The 17,193-nt window shown below is 40.7% G+C and overlaps 1 protein-coding gene across 3 annotated transcripts in view; it reads left to right on the top strand.

The window, feature by feature from the left end:
* Positions 1 to 17,193, top strand: part of LOC122086670 — a 36,009-nt gene that overhangs the window by 14,534 nt on the left and 4,282 nt on the right. For all 3 annotated transcript variants that reach the window (XM_042655637.1, XM_042655636.1, XM_042655635.1), the window contains exons 5-11: positions 2,839 to 3,227; positions 3,323 to 3,804; positions 4,239 to 4,291; positions 4,394 to 4,501; positions 4,584 to 6,412; positions 6,643 to 6,751; positions 6,969 to 7,149. In XM_042655637.1, coding sequence (XP_042511571.1) covers positions 2,839 to 3,227; positions 3,323 to 3,804; positions 4,239 to 4,291; positions 4,394 to 4,501; positions 4,584 to 6,412; positions 6,643 to 6,751; positions 6,969 to 7,149 — 3,151 coding nt within the window. The remainder of the gene's footprint in view (positions 1 to 2,838; positions 3,228 to 3,322; positions 3,805 to 4,238; positions 4,292 to 4,393; positions 4,502 to 4,583; positions 6,413 to 6,642; positions 6,752 to 6,968; positions 7,150 to 17,193) is intronic.

Here is a 17,193-nt window from a genome sequence, read left to right as displayed (position 1 = left end):
TTAGTGTCCCTAGAGTTGATAACCCAATGTTGAGGGGCATTGAAGCACTGTGACCACAAAAAACAGTTGCTGGCTGAGCAGAGTAAGGCATTGAGGAAGCAGTAGTAGCAGAGGATGATTCCATTTGAGTCATCATTCGACGAAGCATAGCCATTTCATCAGTAGAGATCTTGTGGTATTGGGGCAGTTAGAGGTGTTTGTTGTCTCAGATTGATTAGCCTTAGTGTTCTTTCCACAACGTTGTTTGCGCCCATGAGAATTGGCTGGGCACTCATGGCGCTTCCAGCAAGTCTTCCTAGTGTGACGCTCCTTACCACAATAGTCACATTTCACAACTGGCCTGTCTATTGAGAAAGGAACAGTGTTCCTAGTACTAGAACTAATAGGTTGACCAATAGAACCCTGAGCAGAGATTAGGGCAGAGCAATCCTGAGGAATAGGTTGAAGCATCTCAGATCGACGTTTCTCTTTGCATGAATCAAAGAAAAGGCCCGCTCAGGAGTAGGAAAAGGATCACGATTAAGCATATTGGCTCTAATATGATCAAATTCCACATTCAAACCTGCAAGGAAATCAGAAACATGGAGCTTTTCTTCACGCTTCTTAAAACTACTACATCAGTATCACAGATAGGCTGGTGTGACTCATAATAATCAATTTCATTCCGCATCCCTTGTTGTTCAGAATAATATTGGGAGATAGTTAGATCCTTCTGAGAAGCCCTATGAAGTTTCTTTTTCAATTTAAAACACTGGGCACTCTTGCTCACTTGAGAATACGTTCCCTTCATAACTTTCCAGATCTTAGTAGCAGAATCAAGCAACAAATAGGCCCTAGCGATCGAAGGGGCCATAGATTCAATAAGATAGGACATTACCAGATAGTTGGCAACGTCTCATTTGTCCTGAGAGGAGCCAGCAGTAGTAGGGCATTCCGAGGGACCTGTAAAAAGACTGGCATAACCTTGGCCAACAATATACAAGTAGTAAGAGGGAGACCACATCAAATAGTTGCTCCCTTCCAACTTAATGGAGCTTGTAGGGAAGGTAGGGTAGTCATTATTAGGGGGATGACTCCTTGCTGGAGAATCGATGTGTAGTCTTCAGACACCATGAGTACTGATTCCCAAGTAATCACACGATAATGTAACAATCCAGATCTAACCAAGCGTAGGGATCTGGGAGAAGTTGGGGTTCCGGATTATGAGAAGCCCCCAGTGGGAAGAAACTCTCAGGAACCAGTAGTAGTAGGGCATTCTGAGATACCTGGAAGAAGACCGGCACAACCTTAGCCAGCAATAGACAGGTAGTAAGAGGGAGACCACATCAAATAGTTGCTCCCATCAAACTTGATAGAGCTAGTAGGAAAGGTAGGGTAGTCATTGTAAGGGGTTGACTCCCTCCTTCCTGGAGAACCGATGTGTTGGAGTCTTCAGATGCCATTCGTGCTATTCCCAAGTAATCACACGATAAAGTAACGGTCCATATCTAACCAGGCATAGGGATCTGGGAGAAGATTGGGTTCCTAAGGAGAAACTCTCCCCAAGAAAGAGAAAAAGGAGAATCGCAAGGAGGAGGAGGAGAGAGAGAGAGCCACGAGAAGGAGAAGGAGAAGGAAACGGTTAGAGAGGCGCGAGGTGGCAGTGGTGAGTGGCAACGTTTAGGTGATGGTGGCGGTTCTCATGGGGAGAGAAGGGAGAGGCGGTGGTGGTGGTGAGGCACGGCAGATCCTTCTGGTATCCGAATTCTCTCCTTTAATTCCTAATTTTAAAAAAGATAGGAAAGGCGGGTTGTCTAATTACCACTCCTCCATTGGTTGATACTTCAAGGAGGTTACTTGGAATGAAAGAACTAAAATGTCTTCATGAAGTGAAGGAAGAGAGGGGTAGGGCGGCAGTTAGTGGTGGTGGTTGTGGTTGTGGTTGTGGTTGAGGTTAGGGTTAGGTTAGGTTTAGGCTTAGAAAGAAAAAAAGAAAAAAAAAGGTTTGGGAGAGAGGCTCTGATACCATGTTGAATTGGGAAAAATATGACTTGTGTCAAATAATGGACACAAGCTTCTCTCTTTATAATGAAATAAAACCCTAAAGTGGGCTTAAAGTTCCGTTTGGATAACAACCCTAAAACCCATAATTACAATAATCAATTAGCTTATATATTCAGTACTAATTTTAGAGTCTTTTTTTTTTTTCCCCTCCAGACAAATTTCTTTGTACTATTGGATAACAGGATAACAGGACTATACAGTGAAGGGGAAAACAGTGAAAGATGGTGAGAAGAAAGGGGCTTGAGATATTACCATGGATAAAATACGGGTTTCACTAGCAAACTTAACTTGAATCTCCATAAATGATTTTTCTTTTGTAGAAACTGTTCTTTTTTTCTAGGTTAACCATAAGGTCCAAGCAAGGGAGGTGGGGACACTCGGTGATATGACTCTCTGCTGGATTCTTCATATTTAAATCCATATTTTTATCCCTTTTGGGGTGTTATGAGTTTTGAATTAAATGAAAAGAATTTTATTTTAACATTCGGAGCTGAAAATATTTCCCTTTCCCGTGTGGGTTACAGTGAGTTTCGATGACCAATATGGGAAGCATACTTCTTTGTTACATGTTTATACCTTTTTACGTGAACAAATGGGCAGTCTGGCAAAATTTTATATAAACACCCCCTTAAAAGTATTAAAATGTTCTTGTGCTAACTTTAGATGGTGAAGTGTAGATATTGGATGTTACACTTAAATATGCAGTGGCCGAAAACAAAATTGTTGCTAGCTTCATTCTTTTTTGGTAGTTATGGCACAAAGATCCAAATCTAAGCTTAGTTCTTGCTTATGCAGGTGATGCGATAAATGACTCCGAGATCTCGTGCAAATCTGCATCTGTGGCTGAAAACTCCAGTGAATTTTGTGCTTCGGAAGCTGGGGACAGCAGTCTGAAATCTGATGTGCCTAATTGTGGTTCACCAACTATCATTAGTTGCAGTGAACCCTCTCGAACTGATAATGAAAAAGGGGAGGGACAAAAGGTGTCGATAGCTCAGAAGGCCTCTGAAGGTCTAGATAAGGAGGCTGGAGGAGGTTCTAGTTCTCATGATCCTGAAGGGAATGATGTTGAGGATGATCGAAGCTTCACGTTTAAGATTAGCTGTCAGCCGGATCTTTCTGACAGAGGAACTGATGAGCGATGGAAACCATTTGGCAATGTTCAGCCTTCTGACTTTGTTCAGGTAGTTTTTCTCTTTCTTGAAAGTTCTATTAGCATTTTAAAAAGTTGTGTCAGTAAATATTTTGTGTTGCTCTTACTATATGACGTATCTGAAAGGCCAAAGAGGTTTCTACTCCAACAACGTCTGGCTCATCTAAAATGGATGCCAAGACAATACATGAAAATTCTCGTTCAAGTCCTCAAGCATCTGATCGGGAGAATGTTCGAAGCAGTTCCAAGGGTACCTCTGAGCATAAAACAAGGAGAAGTTCTAGCAAGGTAACTGATGGAACTGCCAAAGGAGGAAGATCTCCAAAAGAGGTACACCCAATAAAACAGATGAAAGATAAAGGAGGCAGTTCTTGTAATATGCCTAGCTCAGTTGGGGTAATAAGCCAGGCTTTGCAAGTTGAAGAGATGCGCTCCTATTCTTATGTTGAAGGCAGCGCTAGGAAAGCATGTAGTGTTGCAAATGTTCAGGCATCTTCTCTACCAGATTTGAATAGTTTGGCTTCTCCATCTGCAATGTTTCAACAGCCTTTTACAGATTTACAACAATTGCAATTGCGTGCTCAGATCCTTGTTTATGGATCTCTAATGTGAGTTCCCAAATGATTTTGTCTTTATTATTTATTTCAGTGATTGCTAGTTCAAATTTGTTCATCAATTCCATTTGTCCATTGGTTTACATATTGGGGTCTCAGTAGCTACTATTTATTTTCTGATAGATGTATTTTGGCGAGGAAAACTTGGATGTCTGGTCTGAAGACAGGGCTCACTGATTGTTTTTGACCAAATAATGTGTAGACTTGTTTCTTCTTGTTGACTAATACATTATTTAACCGTGTTGAATTTGCATAAAAGTTTTTTGTACAACCATCAAATGGCACTTTCCTTCTATCAATGGCATGCGTATGGCAGCTAGAGCTATATTGTTTGCTGATTCCTCTAGTTCATACGACTTAACTTTGCTTTAAATATTTTTTTTTGTTAGATATCATTTTTCACAAGGTGTTTTAAATTGTTGTTGCAGCCAAGGAATGGCACCTGACGAGGCATGGATGATTTCGGCCTTTGGAGAATCTGGTGAGGGTTTTATGCATCAGTCGTATTTTAACTATTACATTTTAACTGCTATTTTTCTTCATTAAAACTGTCTTTGATACCTAAAATGTGTCGGACTTGTAGATGGTGGAAGGAGCAGATGGGAAAATGCTTGGCATGCTGCTGTCGAAAGGCTTCATATTCAGAAGTCCCCAGTCAGTTACCCCGAGACTCCTGTGCACTCACATTCAGGTTATTGTTCTTACGTTGAAACTGTTTTGCAGTGGAGTTCTTGGTATCAGTCTCTAATTTCATTGACAACTGAGATTGGCAGGTACTAGGGTGCATGAACAAGCAGCAAGGCAAAGTTCTCTGAAAATTAAACCTATTGGAACACCTGCTGGCCGAGCTGGCAGCAAGGGTACTCCTTCAGCAGTCATAAATCCTGTGATTCCCCTGTCATCTCCACTATGGAGTCTTACTACTACTTCCCATGATGCTTTGCAGTCTGGCAGCATACCAGGGGTGCCACTTTTTGATGCTCATCAGACACTTTCTCCATTGCATTCTTATCAGTCTCCCCATGTAAGGCACTGTATTGGAAATACGGCTCCTTGGTTCACTCAGGCCCCTTGCCCTGGACCTTGGGTTGTTTCTCCTCAGACTTCTGCAATTGATGCCAGTGCTCAATTCCCTGCCTTGCCCATTACAGAAATGGGGCATGTAACCTCTATTCATGAGTCGTCTGTTCCACACCCTTCTATTGTGCAGCATTCACCTTGTAGTACCTTGGTTCATTCTGGGGTCGCTACAAGTGTTCCTGGGGGGACTGTGCTGCCTGAGGCAAAAAGGACAATGTCACCTGGTAAGCAAGCTTCTGCTGATCCAAAGCCCAGAAAAAGGAAAAAGAGTCCGGTTTCTGAGGAGCCTGGCCACATGTCTTTAGCTCCTCAGTCTCAGACGGAAACAATTTCTTCTGTAGTGGTTACTAATCCTCCGCCTAAATCCTTTGCCATCACTACCCCATCTGGCTCTCTATCTAAAACTGCTGCTGGTAATTCTGTATCAACTGGTTCACCAACCCCTTCTACAAATTATCAGGTAATAGGGCCCCAGGACATGGAACCGAGAATTTTCTTGGATGCATCTTGCAGTAGAGTTGAACAGGCTAAGCAGCAGGCAGAAGATTCTTCTGCTCTTGCTGCCACTGCAGTCAGACACAGTCAAGCCATTTGGAGTCAATTGGCCATTCAGAGTAACTCTGGGTTGGTTTCTGATGTTGAAGCTAAACTAGCATCTGCAGCGGCAGCAGCAACAGCAGCGGCTTCTGTTGCAAGGGCAGCTGCTGCTGCTGCTAAGGTTGCTTCTGAAGCTGCGTTGCAAGCTAAACTGATGGCTGATGAGGCTTTTGTTTTGAGTAGAAATGGGAATCCTAGTCGAGATGGTGGAAAGGATTTGGGAATGGTCAGTCCTGCTTTGATCTTGGAGGGGAAGGACAGAAACAATGGCTCCAGTTCTCTTATTGTTGCTGCAAAAGAGGCATCTAGGAGGCGGGTTGAAGCTGCAGCAGCAGCTGCAAAACGAGCTGAGAATTTGGATGCTGTGGTAAAAGCAGCTGAACTGGCAGCTAAAGCAGTGTCGCAGGCAGGAGCAATTGTTACAATGGGTGATCCTATACCTTTGACAGTGGGTGAGTTAGTAGAGGCTGGTCAAGATGGTTTCTGGAAAATGCATGCCCCTTCAGAACAGCAGCTTGTTAAGTTGAGCAATAGGAATCAAGGAGGAAATTTTAATCTTGATGGTGTTGAAGGTCTTGATAGATCTGCTATCCATTTCAATGAGGAATTATCAAACGAACATGAAATATATAGAACTGCAGGCCAAGGGAAGCCAGATTCTCCAAAAAATATGGCCAAGCATTCATTGAAGAGCCACGTGGGTCTGGTAGATGGAACACACTGGGATTCACTTACGAGTAATGAAAGGAGTTTTGGAGGAAAAAAAGGTAGTAAAACATCTGGCGTAGCTAAAACTATTGGTGTTCCTGAATCTGAGGTTGGAGCACAAACTGATACTGTTACCATCCAAGACGAGGAGCAGGGAGGGCATCAGCCAGTGGGGATTTTAAATGACAATAGCATTAAGGAGGGTTCCCTTGTAGAGGTGTGTGAGCTGAAGATGATCTTGAATTTTGTCTTGTCTGCATTGATTTATGTTATGGAACACGTCTTTATAATGATACTGTAGTTCCTATTCTTCATAGATCTGATATGGTTCTTGTCATTTTTTAAGACTTTTCACTCATTTTCTTGTGAAGAATTTGTTTCTTGCTATTGGGTATATGTATAGTCCTCTTTGGATCTTTATTTTCTAATGGCTACGGCAAACTTCAGGTTCTTTCTGTTGAGAATGGTTTGAAAAGGGTCTGGTTTTCTGCCAAGGTATTGAGCTTGAAGGATGGGAAAGCTTATGTTTGTTACTCTGAACTACTGTCTAATGAAGGTAAGCTTTAGATACCATTAAAAGATTCTATAATTGTGAGGAATAGTTAGTTTTAGGTGAACTAATAGTTCTTTCAAATATTTCATAAATTGTAAATCTATCTTGCGATACTCCATTTGAGTACATTAAAAACTGAATTGTTTTTTTCATTATCATTATTATTATTATTTATTGTTTTTTGTTTTTTTTCTTTGTTTTTTTTTTTTTTTTTTTTCAGATTCAGGCCAGCTGAAAGAATGGGTGCCTCTTGAAGGTGAAATAGATAAAGCACCAAGAATACGTATTGCCCGTCCTATGTCCACAACAAAATTAGAAGGCACAAAAAAACGCTGTAGGGGAGCATTGGTGGACCATATTTGGTCTGTTGGAGATAGGGTAGAAGCATGGACTCTTGATGGGTAAGCATGCATTCTAGAAATTCTTTCGTTGCTTGTTTTATTGTCCGTTTTTCTTTGCAGTTCAATCAAGTTGTTAATCAGTGTAAAACATTATTTAGTATGCTACATATACCTCATATCATAAAAAAACTACATTAAGCCAAATCAAGTTATAAAAAATCAACATTTAGAGAAATATTCTTGTTCTTTAATAAGTTTGACTGGTCAAATGATTTTATTTTACATGAGACTTTATGTATTAGGTAGAGCACAAAACCAACTTTCCAACAAAATCAAGATTGCTTAAATCCGAGTTAAATTAACAGAGTTATGTTCCGGTCAAACTTATTTTAAGGTGCACTAATTCTGTTAAATATAACCTGAATGAAAATAAAGTTATGGACATTAGAACAAAAGATTATTTAACTGCATTTTTAGTTTTTAGTAATATTTTACCATGATAAGATTTATGGAATTTTCAGATTTGGGAAAAACCCCAGCATTTGAAAGTTAAAAATTGCCCCAATACCAAAAATCCATTATTTTTCTTGAACCGGGGGGGGGTTGACTTTTTATCCTTTTGGAATTTGATTTTTAAACTATATTTATTGAATTCAAATAGGGGGTGTTTGCTTATTTATGAATAATATCTGAAGTAAATTAAAATCTTTTACTTAAACAATATTATGTTATTATGCCAAACCTAGTTCGATACCATTTTAAGGCACGTTGCACTATGGCGACAACCGCCTTGACCCCAAGAAAATCTCCTGGACGCCAAGGCGATGCCTTGACAACTATGCACTTCAACATCAACCCTTGTGAGGTAGTGGATTTAGTCCTTCACCCTCTCCTCGTCTTCTCGAAATTTTGTCTTTTCCAGTTCTCTGCCACTTAATGCAGAGAGTGAGATCGCAGGTACCACTTTCTCCAAGCTCACAACTCCACTAGTCCACTCTCCAGCATCCACTAGGGACGTAACTGGATAGTTGAAAATCCGTATTCAATTTGTCTAGGGGAATCCATATTTGAAAAATTGTTTTTTGCAATATCCAAATCTGTTCGAGATTTAGTAGGATGCGGATATGGATAATGTTATAGTTGATTTGAATTCGATTTGTTTACATCCATAGATTATACAATGGGTTTGAATTATAGTTCCATCTGGATTTTTTTTTTTTTTCAAATTTGTTTTTTTCATAGAGTAATCTGATAATCCTCATCCTTTGAGTTATGAGGCATTAGTGTACGAAATTGCTAGTAAAAAGAGATCACATACAACATGTTTGGAGGAGTAATCTGCCCCCAATATTTCATTTTTCCCTTTGGTTTTAGTGAATCAATGCCCCCTTCTATGTGTTGTACCTTTGCAATGGAGGCAGGAGTCAACTTCCTTTGCTTCTGTAGAGTAGTTTGGTCTTTTCATTTCAGGGTTATTTTCTTTCTGTGGTCTTGGCATTCTATCCTGCAAGGGAGGGCAGAGCCTGTGTCATGATGCATCTTATTGGTCGGCATTCGGACCCTTTCTTTTTGGGTTGGGGGTGGGGCATAGTTGTCACGGCGCCAAGGCAAACCAAGGCAGTGGAGGGTTGTCTAAGCGCTTAGGCGAGAAGGCGCCCGCCTTAAGGCGAACTAGGCGAACAAGTGTTATTTTTTATTTTTTCTATTTTCTAACATTATTTAGTAAGTTATATATACTTTGTATCATAAAAAATCAAGATTAAGCCACATCAAGTCATTAAAAATCAACATTTAGCCACATCAAATCATAAAAAATTAACATTAATAAGTCATATTAAGTTATAAAAAATCAACATTTAGAGAAATGCTCTTATTCTATAATAAGTTTGAGAAATGCTCTTATTCTATAATAAGTTTGACTGGTCAAATGATTTTATTTTTACATGAGACTTTTTGTATTAGTTATAATATAAAACCAGCTTTCTAACAAGTCTAAGATTACTTAAATCTAAGTTGCAAGGAGAAAGTTATGCTTCAGTCAAACTTATTTTTAAGTGCGCGAATACTGTTAAAATCGCCTGAATGAAAATAATTTTATGAATATCAAAACAAAATATTTTTTTATCGGACTTTTGGTTTTTAGCGATGTTTTAACATGATAGAATTTATAAAATTTTCATAATTGAGAAAAACCCTAGTATTTAAAAGTTGAAAATCGTCCCTATAACCAAAATCCAGTTTTTGTTCTTGGACTGGGGGGTTGACTTTTTATCCTTTTGGAATTTGATTTTTAAACTATTTTTATTGGATTCAAATAGGGGGTATTTGCTTATTTATGAATAATATCTTAAGTAAATGAAATAAAAAATTTTATTTCATTTACTTGAATGATATTTGGCATAAATAAGTGCCGAAACACAAGGTGACATGCAGTGCAACAAGGCGGCTGTCGCCTAGGCCCCAGACAAACCGCCTGGACGCCTAGGCAACGCCTTGACAACTATGGGGTGGGGGGAGGGACAAACAACAGGATTCTTAGGGATTGTAATTAACTTCTAGAATATTTGAGTTGCATTATCACCCATTATAATGTTGATGGTGGTTGGATGGGTGTCTACAAGTGACGTTGCCATTGATGCTGTTGTTATTGCTTAATCATATGTAATTAAAATGTAGAATGGTAGTTAGATCAGGTCCTCGTTATCCTGTTATCATGCAGGGGTAGATCTTTCCACTCACTCCCCTTATCTCTTGTGAGCCCAATTTTATTGGAACAGTGAGAACCCAGGTTTGGACTTTGGATGGATGCATAGTTGTCAAGATGTCGCACCTAGGCTACAAGGTGGCTTTTGTGGTCCAAGGCATGTGGTCACCTTGTTGTTCAAGGGGTTTTGTAATATATTTTTATTCATTTTTTAATATTTTCATTTGCTTGTGTATATAGTTTTCATACTCTGCATTACATAGAATTATATGGAATCATGGTTAGGTGAAAAAAAGAAGATGAACAGAAAAAGGGCTGCAATACAGAGTTGCCGAGAACAATATCCTCGAGTTCGAACTTTGTCTCTTCAATGTTAGTCAGCCGTACCCCTTGAGAATTCTGCTCTGGCGATGGCGACAGATTGCACTAGTGACCCTAGCCCCTTCATGTTTCTTCCTTCTTCGCTTTTCCCCTCCTTTTTTTGCTTCTTCGTCTTCTGCGTTTTTCTCCACTTCTTTATGTTGGTTTATTCCCCCTTTCTTCTTCTTGTTCTTCGTCCCAAACAGATCAATCATCAATCTTATATCTTTTCCCTCCCCTTCGATCGATCTCATTCTTCCCTTAACAATGCAGTTGCTTCCTTTATGTTAGATACAATAATGTGTTTGATCATTGGGCCTTCCTGCATTTGAAATCAAAAATCTAGATTTGATCCTACTCTCTTATTTGCTATCCGCCATCAACTTCAACTTGTGCAAGAGAACTTGCGAACGTTGAAGCGGATATCGAAGAAACTTGGCGTCCGGTGTAAAGAATTTAAGAACCAATTGTATGGGATCTTTGTGGTTGATAAATTGATATGATTGTTGAACAATTGGTGGAAAAACAAGACGACGAACAATCGAAAATGGAAGATGTAGCGGCTCCTGTTATCATTGAAGAATTATTCATGGAGGAGCATAAATTGGTTGATCTTTTGATTGAACCAATTGAATTTATCCTGTCACATTCCAACTTCATCCATGAATTACTTATCGATGTACCCTTGGATCGCGGTCTAATCGTTGACTTCACTAGATCTAGGAGGGGTTTTTTTTTTTTTTTTTTTTTTCTTTTCGGGTGAATACATAATTCATTACCAAAGCAAAAGAAAATACATACAGCCCCAAAAAGGAGGGGAAAAAAGAGAGAAGGAAAAGGCAAAACAAAACTCAAGAATTCTCAAGGAAAGTCTGGGTTCCTGATCACAGAGCTAGAAAGCTCCAAGGAAGGAACAATGTAACAATTTCTTGGGGATGGGGAACAATTGGAAGAAACTTTTGTAATCTTGGCTTTGAAATCAAAGAAGATGGAACCCCAAATATTTCCGAGAGGCTGAGAGTTGGAGGTCCATTTCTAATGATTTCTCTCTATATCCATATTTGATTGATAGTTGCACAGAAAGCAAGCTTGCCCACATAGTCACAATTAGTCTTCCCTTGAAATGTCAATATCCATCCAGATCTACTCCCTTTGAAATGGAAGGATTCTTCTATTTACAGGACATCATTTGGAGAGGACACATTTCCATTTAGAGGAGGAGACGGGGCAGGCAAAGAAAAGGTGGTCAATATCGTCAGGCTTTGTACCACATAAGTAGCATAATGGGGAGATTGGGATTCTTCTCTGGATAAGGAAAGCTTGCATGGAGAGGCATTATGTGAACACTCTCCAAGCCGTGAAGCTTTGTCAAAGAATATGATGCTTGAACCAGATGAGCTTGTGCCAGGGAGATGGAGGGTCATGATTTCTGACAAAGTCCCATGCGGACTTAGCACTAAAGAGACCAGCTGAGGAGTGGTTCCATAGAATAGTATCATGCCTCCTAAGACCGACACTAGGGAGGGAAGGCAAAGAATTCCAAATTTCAGCAGTTTGGTCTGAAGCAGGAGCAGGAGGATCCCAGGAACTAGAAGAAATAATGTCAGCAACTAGGGGTGAAACAGGGTCGGGTTTCTTAAAACACTAACCCAACCCTAGGTCCTTAAAATTCAATCTAGGTCCAACCCTACCCTACCCTACCCTACCGGGTTTATGTTCAGGCCCAATCCTGTTGGGTTCATACCAACCCAACTCGGCCCTAATTGACTCTGTCAGGGCCAGGTTGGGTCGGGCTGGGTTGGGTTGACCTTGGCTTCTGTAGTGGTTGGATTAACCTTGATTGACCTGTTTTTTCCATTTATATCTTATACATAGAAAATTATAGAAAAATGAAATATCAATAGGAGCCCTAAATTGTAATGTAAAAATTTAGGGTTTAAATTTTGGGTCGGGTTGAGGCCTCAACCCAAGCCCAACCCAACCCTGACCCTGACCCTGACCCTGGTTTGGGGTTTTTTCGATCCTCACCCCTCTCAGGGTAAAAAAAAACTTGGTCCAAGCCCCGTTCGGGCTCAGGGCGGGTTCGGGTTGTCAAGGCTAAACTTTCACCCCTATTAGCAACCATAGCATGCTTGGGGAACCCAAAGCTGTAGATGCCTCTAGCAATGAGAACATGAGAAAGAAGCCCCTTAGGGTGCCAAATGAGATACCCAAGAATACGGCAAGTACCAGACCCGCCTGGGAGATCGGTGAGGTGTCCCCACCAAGAATACGGCAAGTATCAGGGAGTTTGGGAGATCAGTGAGGGTGTCCAAACTTTAGTCCCACATCGCCTAGGGAGAGATTACTAGGCTAGTTAATAACCTCTAGCCTCCTTAACATGGCACAATGCGTTTTAAAGCCTTGAGGCTATGGGCCAAAGAGGACAATATTGTGTAAGGTTAATCGGACTGGGGTGTTTACAAATGGTATCAGAGCAGACCCCGATAGCATGTGGGGCCACAGCAGTGATGTGCCAAAAGGGAGAAAGTTGTGACACCCAAGAATACAACAAGTACCAAACCCGTCTGGGAGATCGGTGAGGTGTCCCCACCAAGAATACGGAAAGTACTAGGGGGTTTGGGAGATCGGTGAGGGTGTGCAAACTTTAGTCCCACATTGCCTAGGGAGAGATTACTTGGCTAGTTAATAACCTCTAGTCTCCTTAACATGGCATAACGCATTTTAAAGCCTTGAGGTCCATTGGTCAAAGAGGACAATATTGTGTAATATTAATGGGGCCAGGGCGTTACACCAAGGGTCAAGCCAGAGATAAGTAGAAGATCCATCTGCAATACGGGAGGAGATAACTCTAGCAACAATGGGTCTCGAGGAGAGGATCTTTCGCCACACCCATGTTGATGTAGATGCACATTATGGAAGGAAATATGAGAGGAAGAAGTGTCCAACCTTGTCCACCTGAGTGGCTAGGGTCCAGCCAAGAAGCCAGCCGAACCCCTACTTGGTCTACATGAGTGGCTAAGTACAAATAAGGGCCAGTTGGGCCCATCGGTTAGGGGAATAATTAGTAGTTATTTTTAATTAATTAGTGGGCCATTGGGCCCATCGAGTTGAGTAAGTGGTATGTCGAGTCCAAATTGTCTGAGGACTCTATTTGTTTTTCACATAGGTTTATTATTCCTAGTCCAATTTTGAATTCTTAGTTGTAGTAGGAGTGTCTGGTCCTATTGGGAAACTATCTCCTAGTTGATAGGAGTGTCTAGTCCTATTGGGAAACTAGCTCCTAGTAGTAGTTTGATTGTTATTCTGCCCTCTATAAATAGAGGACCCTATGTACTCATAATTGCATATTTGAATAAAGAATAATTGCAGTCAATTGCTTAAAACATCCGTGATAGCTGTGGGTGAGAAGCCCGGGCCGAGACAGCCGCTCTTCCCCCACTTTTCCTTTTGTTTCTTCTTGTCTAAAGCTTTCTATTTTATCCTAACGTTACTACTGTTGAAGTATACGACTGTTGTGAGTATTCAGAAGTTCAGATCTGTCCAAGTTACAAACCAGAATTGATTCTCTCTCCTGAAGCCTGCGATTATTTCTCCTAGTCAGAAAATCAAGAAAGCTTGTAACTTCACAACCAGCCGTCAGAATCCTCTCAAATTTTGGGGTTTTTGTACCCTCTCTAGGGACTATCTACGCCTAAGAGTGTAGCTCAATCGGACTCCTACAGACCTGGCCGCACCTCTCTCTCTCCAGCTCTATAGTAGGTCTTTCTCTCTCCTATCGGGTTGGGTTTTGGGCTGGTTTTGCTCTTGCATTGGTATTGTATTCTTGGGGGTTCATTTGATGGTCTTATTTCTTTGTTTCCTGCTCCTATTTGTATTGTTTGGGGTTATAAACTGCTGGGGTAGTTTCTTGTAATCTACTCCTATATTACATGTGGCATTAGAATGGATGCACACCGTCCAAAAAGAATCCATCTTGAGAAGATTCGAATAAATCTAATCAACCCATATACTTTTCTTTTTGATAACCATCTTTTAGTTCAACTTAATAATGCCAGCAGAGTTGACATCTTTTATGTGTCTCAAGCCAGCCCCCCTCCTTTTTGGGGAGACAAATTGCAGCCCAACTAAGAGGATGGAGGAATCTAGAGCATTCACACCCTTTCCAAAGAAAGGAAACAAAATGGATTCCAGTTTGGATGTGATGGACTTGGGCAACCCATAGATACTGGACCAGTAGATGTAGGAAGCTTGGAGGACTGATTGAATGAGCTCTAATCGGCCATCAAATGATAAGAGATTCCCTTTCTATAGATGGAGGCGCTTTCTGATGAGATCCAACATAGGAGTGCAGCCGTTAACTAGAGAGCTTTGTAGGAATTAAAGGCAACCCCAGATGCTTGATCAGAAGGGAACCAAGAGCAACCCTAGACTTCTCAAGAAAAGAGGCCTTGACATCATCAGTAATCCCAATCATGAAGATGAGTGATTTTCTAGGATTGATGCGGAGGCCAGACATCAAAGCGAATTGTCTTAGGCATTGCATAATAGATTCCAAGGAGGAGTCATCTGCTTTGGAGAAGATCATCAAATCATCAGCAAAAGCAATGTGAGTAAGCTTGATGGCCTTGCATTTTGGAATGGGAGAAGTGAGATACTGATCAGAGGCAGTTTGCAAGCTTCTAGATAGGACTTCCATAGCCAGACAAAATATAAGGCGATAATAGGCAGCCCTGTCTAATTGTTGAAGAGGAGAAGTACGCAGCTGGACTTCCATTAACCAAAATTGAGAGTTGGGGGGAAGCAATGCATTGGAAGATCCTTCAAGGAGCAATGAAAGTAAGAAGAATTTGTATCACCCAATTCCAGCCAATTGATTCTTGACTTTTGCCTTAAAACACTTTCCTCATGAGCTAGGAGAGATGAAAGGTTTGCTGATTCGATTTTCTCTTCCTCAGTTAGGGAGGAGTTCAGATGATCATGTTGTAGCCGAATCTGAATGTAAGACAGTCTATTCCTGCAATCAGTAACATGAGGAGATGTTCTTGAAGGAGTTAGTATTCCAAAGCATGAGGGCTTCTTGGACATTCATGAGTTTCCTAGCTAAAGCAATAAGGGGGGGTTGAGAAAGCTTGGATAGGCTTGAGCCAATCATCCTTAACAATGGAGGTATAGGGGTGGATTAAGAGGGATATGGGGCTATGGTCAGAGGTGGTGAGAGGTTCAACAGTGCCATGAGAAGAAGGAAAGGAAGAAAGCCAGGCTCCATTTACAAGCATCCTGTCAAGCTTACAAGCAATGTGGGAAGGCGCCGTTCTTTTGTTTTTCCATAAAAATTTTATATCTGACAATCTGAGGTCATCAACAACTATGTCCTCAATGCATTCATTAAATGCATCAATAGTTGCAGAATTAAGGTGCCCCCCACCCACCCACCTTGTTTCTCATGAGAATAGCGAACCACATTGAAGTCCCCACAATCCCCCAAAGCCGAGAACCCATTTGACCAGCAATGCTGCAGAGGTCATTCCAAAGGATATCTGTGTCAATCATATGGTTAGGGGCATATATGGCTGAGAACAAAAAGGAGATGCTGCAAGCAGTATCGGAAATGGATAAATGGAGGAGCTGAGAGAAGGCAAATATAAGGGAGTTTTGATGTATCCAAGAGGAAGCAAATGCGCCCATTTGGATGATGGGAATGGTTGGTGACGAAGGACCAGCTAGGGGCAATGATAGAGGCAACCCGAGAGAAAGAAGTTTCCTTAATATGCGTTTCAAGCAAGCAACAGAAAGCTGGCTGAATTTCTTTGATGAGCAAACGGACAACAGCGTGTTTCTGAGGGGAGTTCAGACTCCTGAGATTCCAGACAACTAGGAGGGGTTGATGTTGATCATGCGTTTTTTGAGATCTTACCATTCTAAAAAACTGAAGGACATTTATTTATTTATTTATTTTAACTAAGGTGAATTGATGCAATTACATTAGACATTAATCCCATATGGAGTCCTATGAACAGGCTTTGGGAGACCCATAAGGTGCTGGTGGCAGTCCAATGGGCTGAAATTGACCTTTGGGTTGTTATATCATAGGTTGGGGTTTTTTTTTTTTTTTTTCTTTGGATTTCATTGTAAGGAAGATTAGTCTATAAGCCTATAAAGTGGGAATAAAGTTAGTACACGGGATTAGGTTTGAGTTAGATTAGAATACTTAATAGCTAGATAGAGTTCTGTTTTGAGTTTACTTATTGTGATTAGGAGTCCTTTTATGAGTCAATTTAGGAATTTTAGGTCTCTATATATGTAATACACCCCCATCAGTCAAGGATTATTTGAGTAAATAATGAGTTTTTTTAAGAGTTTTGGTGTTGAGCATTACATACAAGATTGGTATCCCATACCTGATTTCATCTCTTCTTCCTCCCAAAACAGATCGACCTCATCTTTAAATTCCCGTTCATCGATTTGGTATCTTCCCTTGATAATGCAGTTGCTTCTTCTCTCATCTTAGATCTGATCACAGATATGATTATTGGGTCTGTTTGCATATGAGATCCATAATTTGGATTTTCAGATTGCATTACTATCTCACACATAATTGTCAAGGTGACACCAAGGCGTCTAATGCCCCTTACTGGATGACCGATCGCCTTGGGCACCACCTATGTGCCGCCTAGTTGCCTTCTTGGTGTCGCCTTGACGTCCAGGCCCCTCCAATGCCTTGGGTCTCTTGAACACCGTGAGACTATGTTCTCACTCTTGGGCATGGTTCTCTTGTAGTTTCATAAGCCAAGTTTTTATATGCCTAAAGGACATGGATAGATTGGCTGTATCTCCTCTGATTTGATCAGTTTTAGAAACCCTATTTATCATGTCCAGAAAGATCTTCAAGTAAGCTCTCTCATTCATATTTGCACATGGTTCTCTCGTACTTATTTTATACAATACAATAATAGATAGTGTGGTAGAAAGGTTCATATATTTCTTTGTGGTAGAAAGGTTCATATATTTCTTTCTACCATACTATCGGATCTCATAGA

Source organism: Macadamia integrifolia, chromosome 8 (assembly GCF_013358625.1).
Source record: "Macadamia integrifolia cultivar HAES 741 chromosome 8, SCU_Mint_v3, whole genome shotgun sequence".
NCBI classification, from domain to species: domain Eukaryota; kingdom Viridiplantae; phylum Streptophyta; class Magnoliopsida; order Proteales; family Proteaceae; genus Macadamia; species Macadamia integrifolia.
The sequence above is the reverse complement of the archived record's forward strand: the minus strand, read 5'-3'. Positions and strand labels throughout refer to the sequence as shown.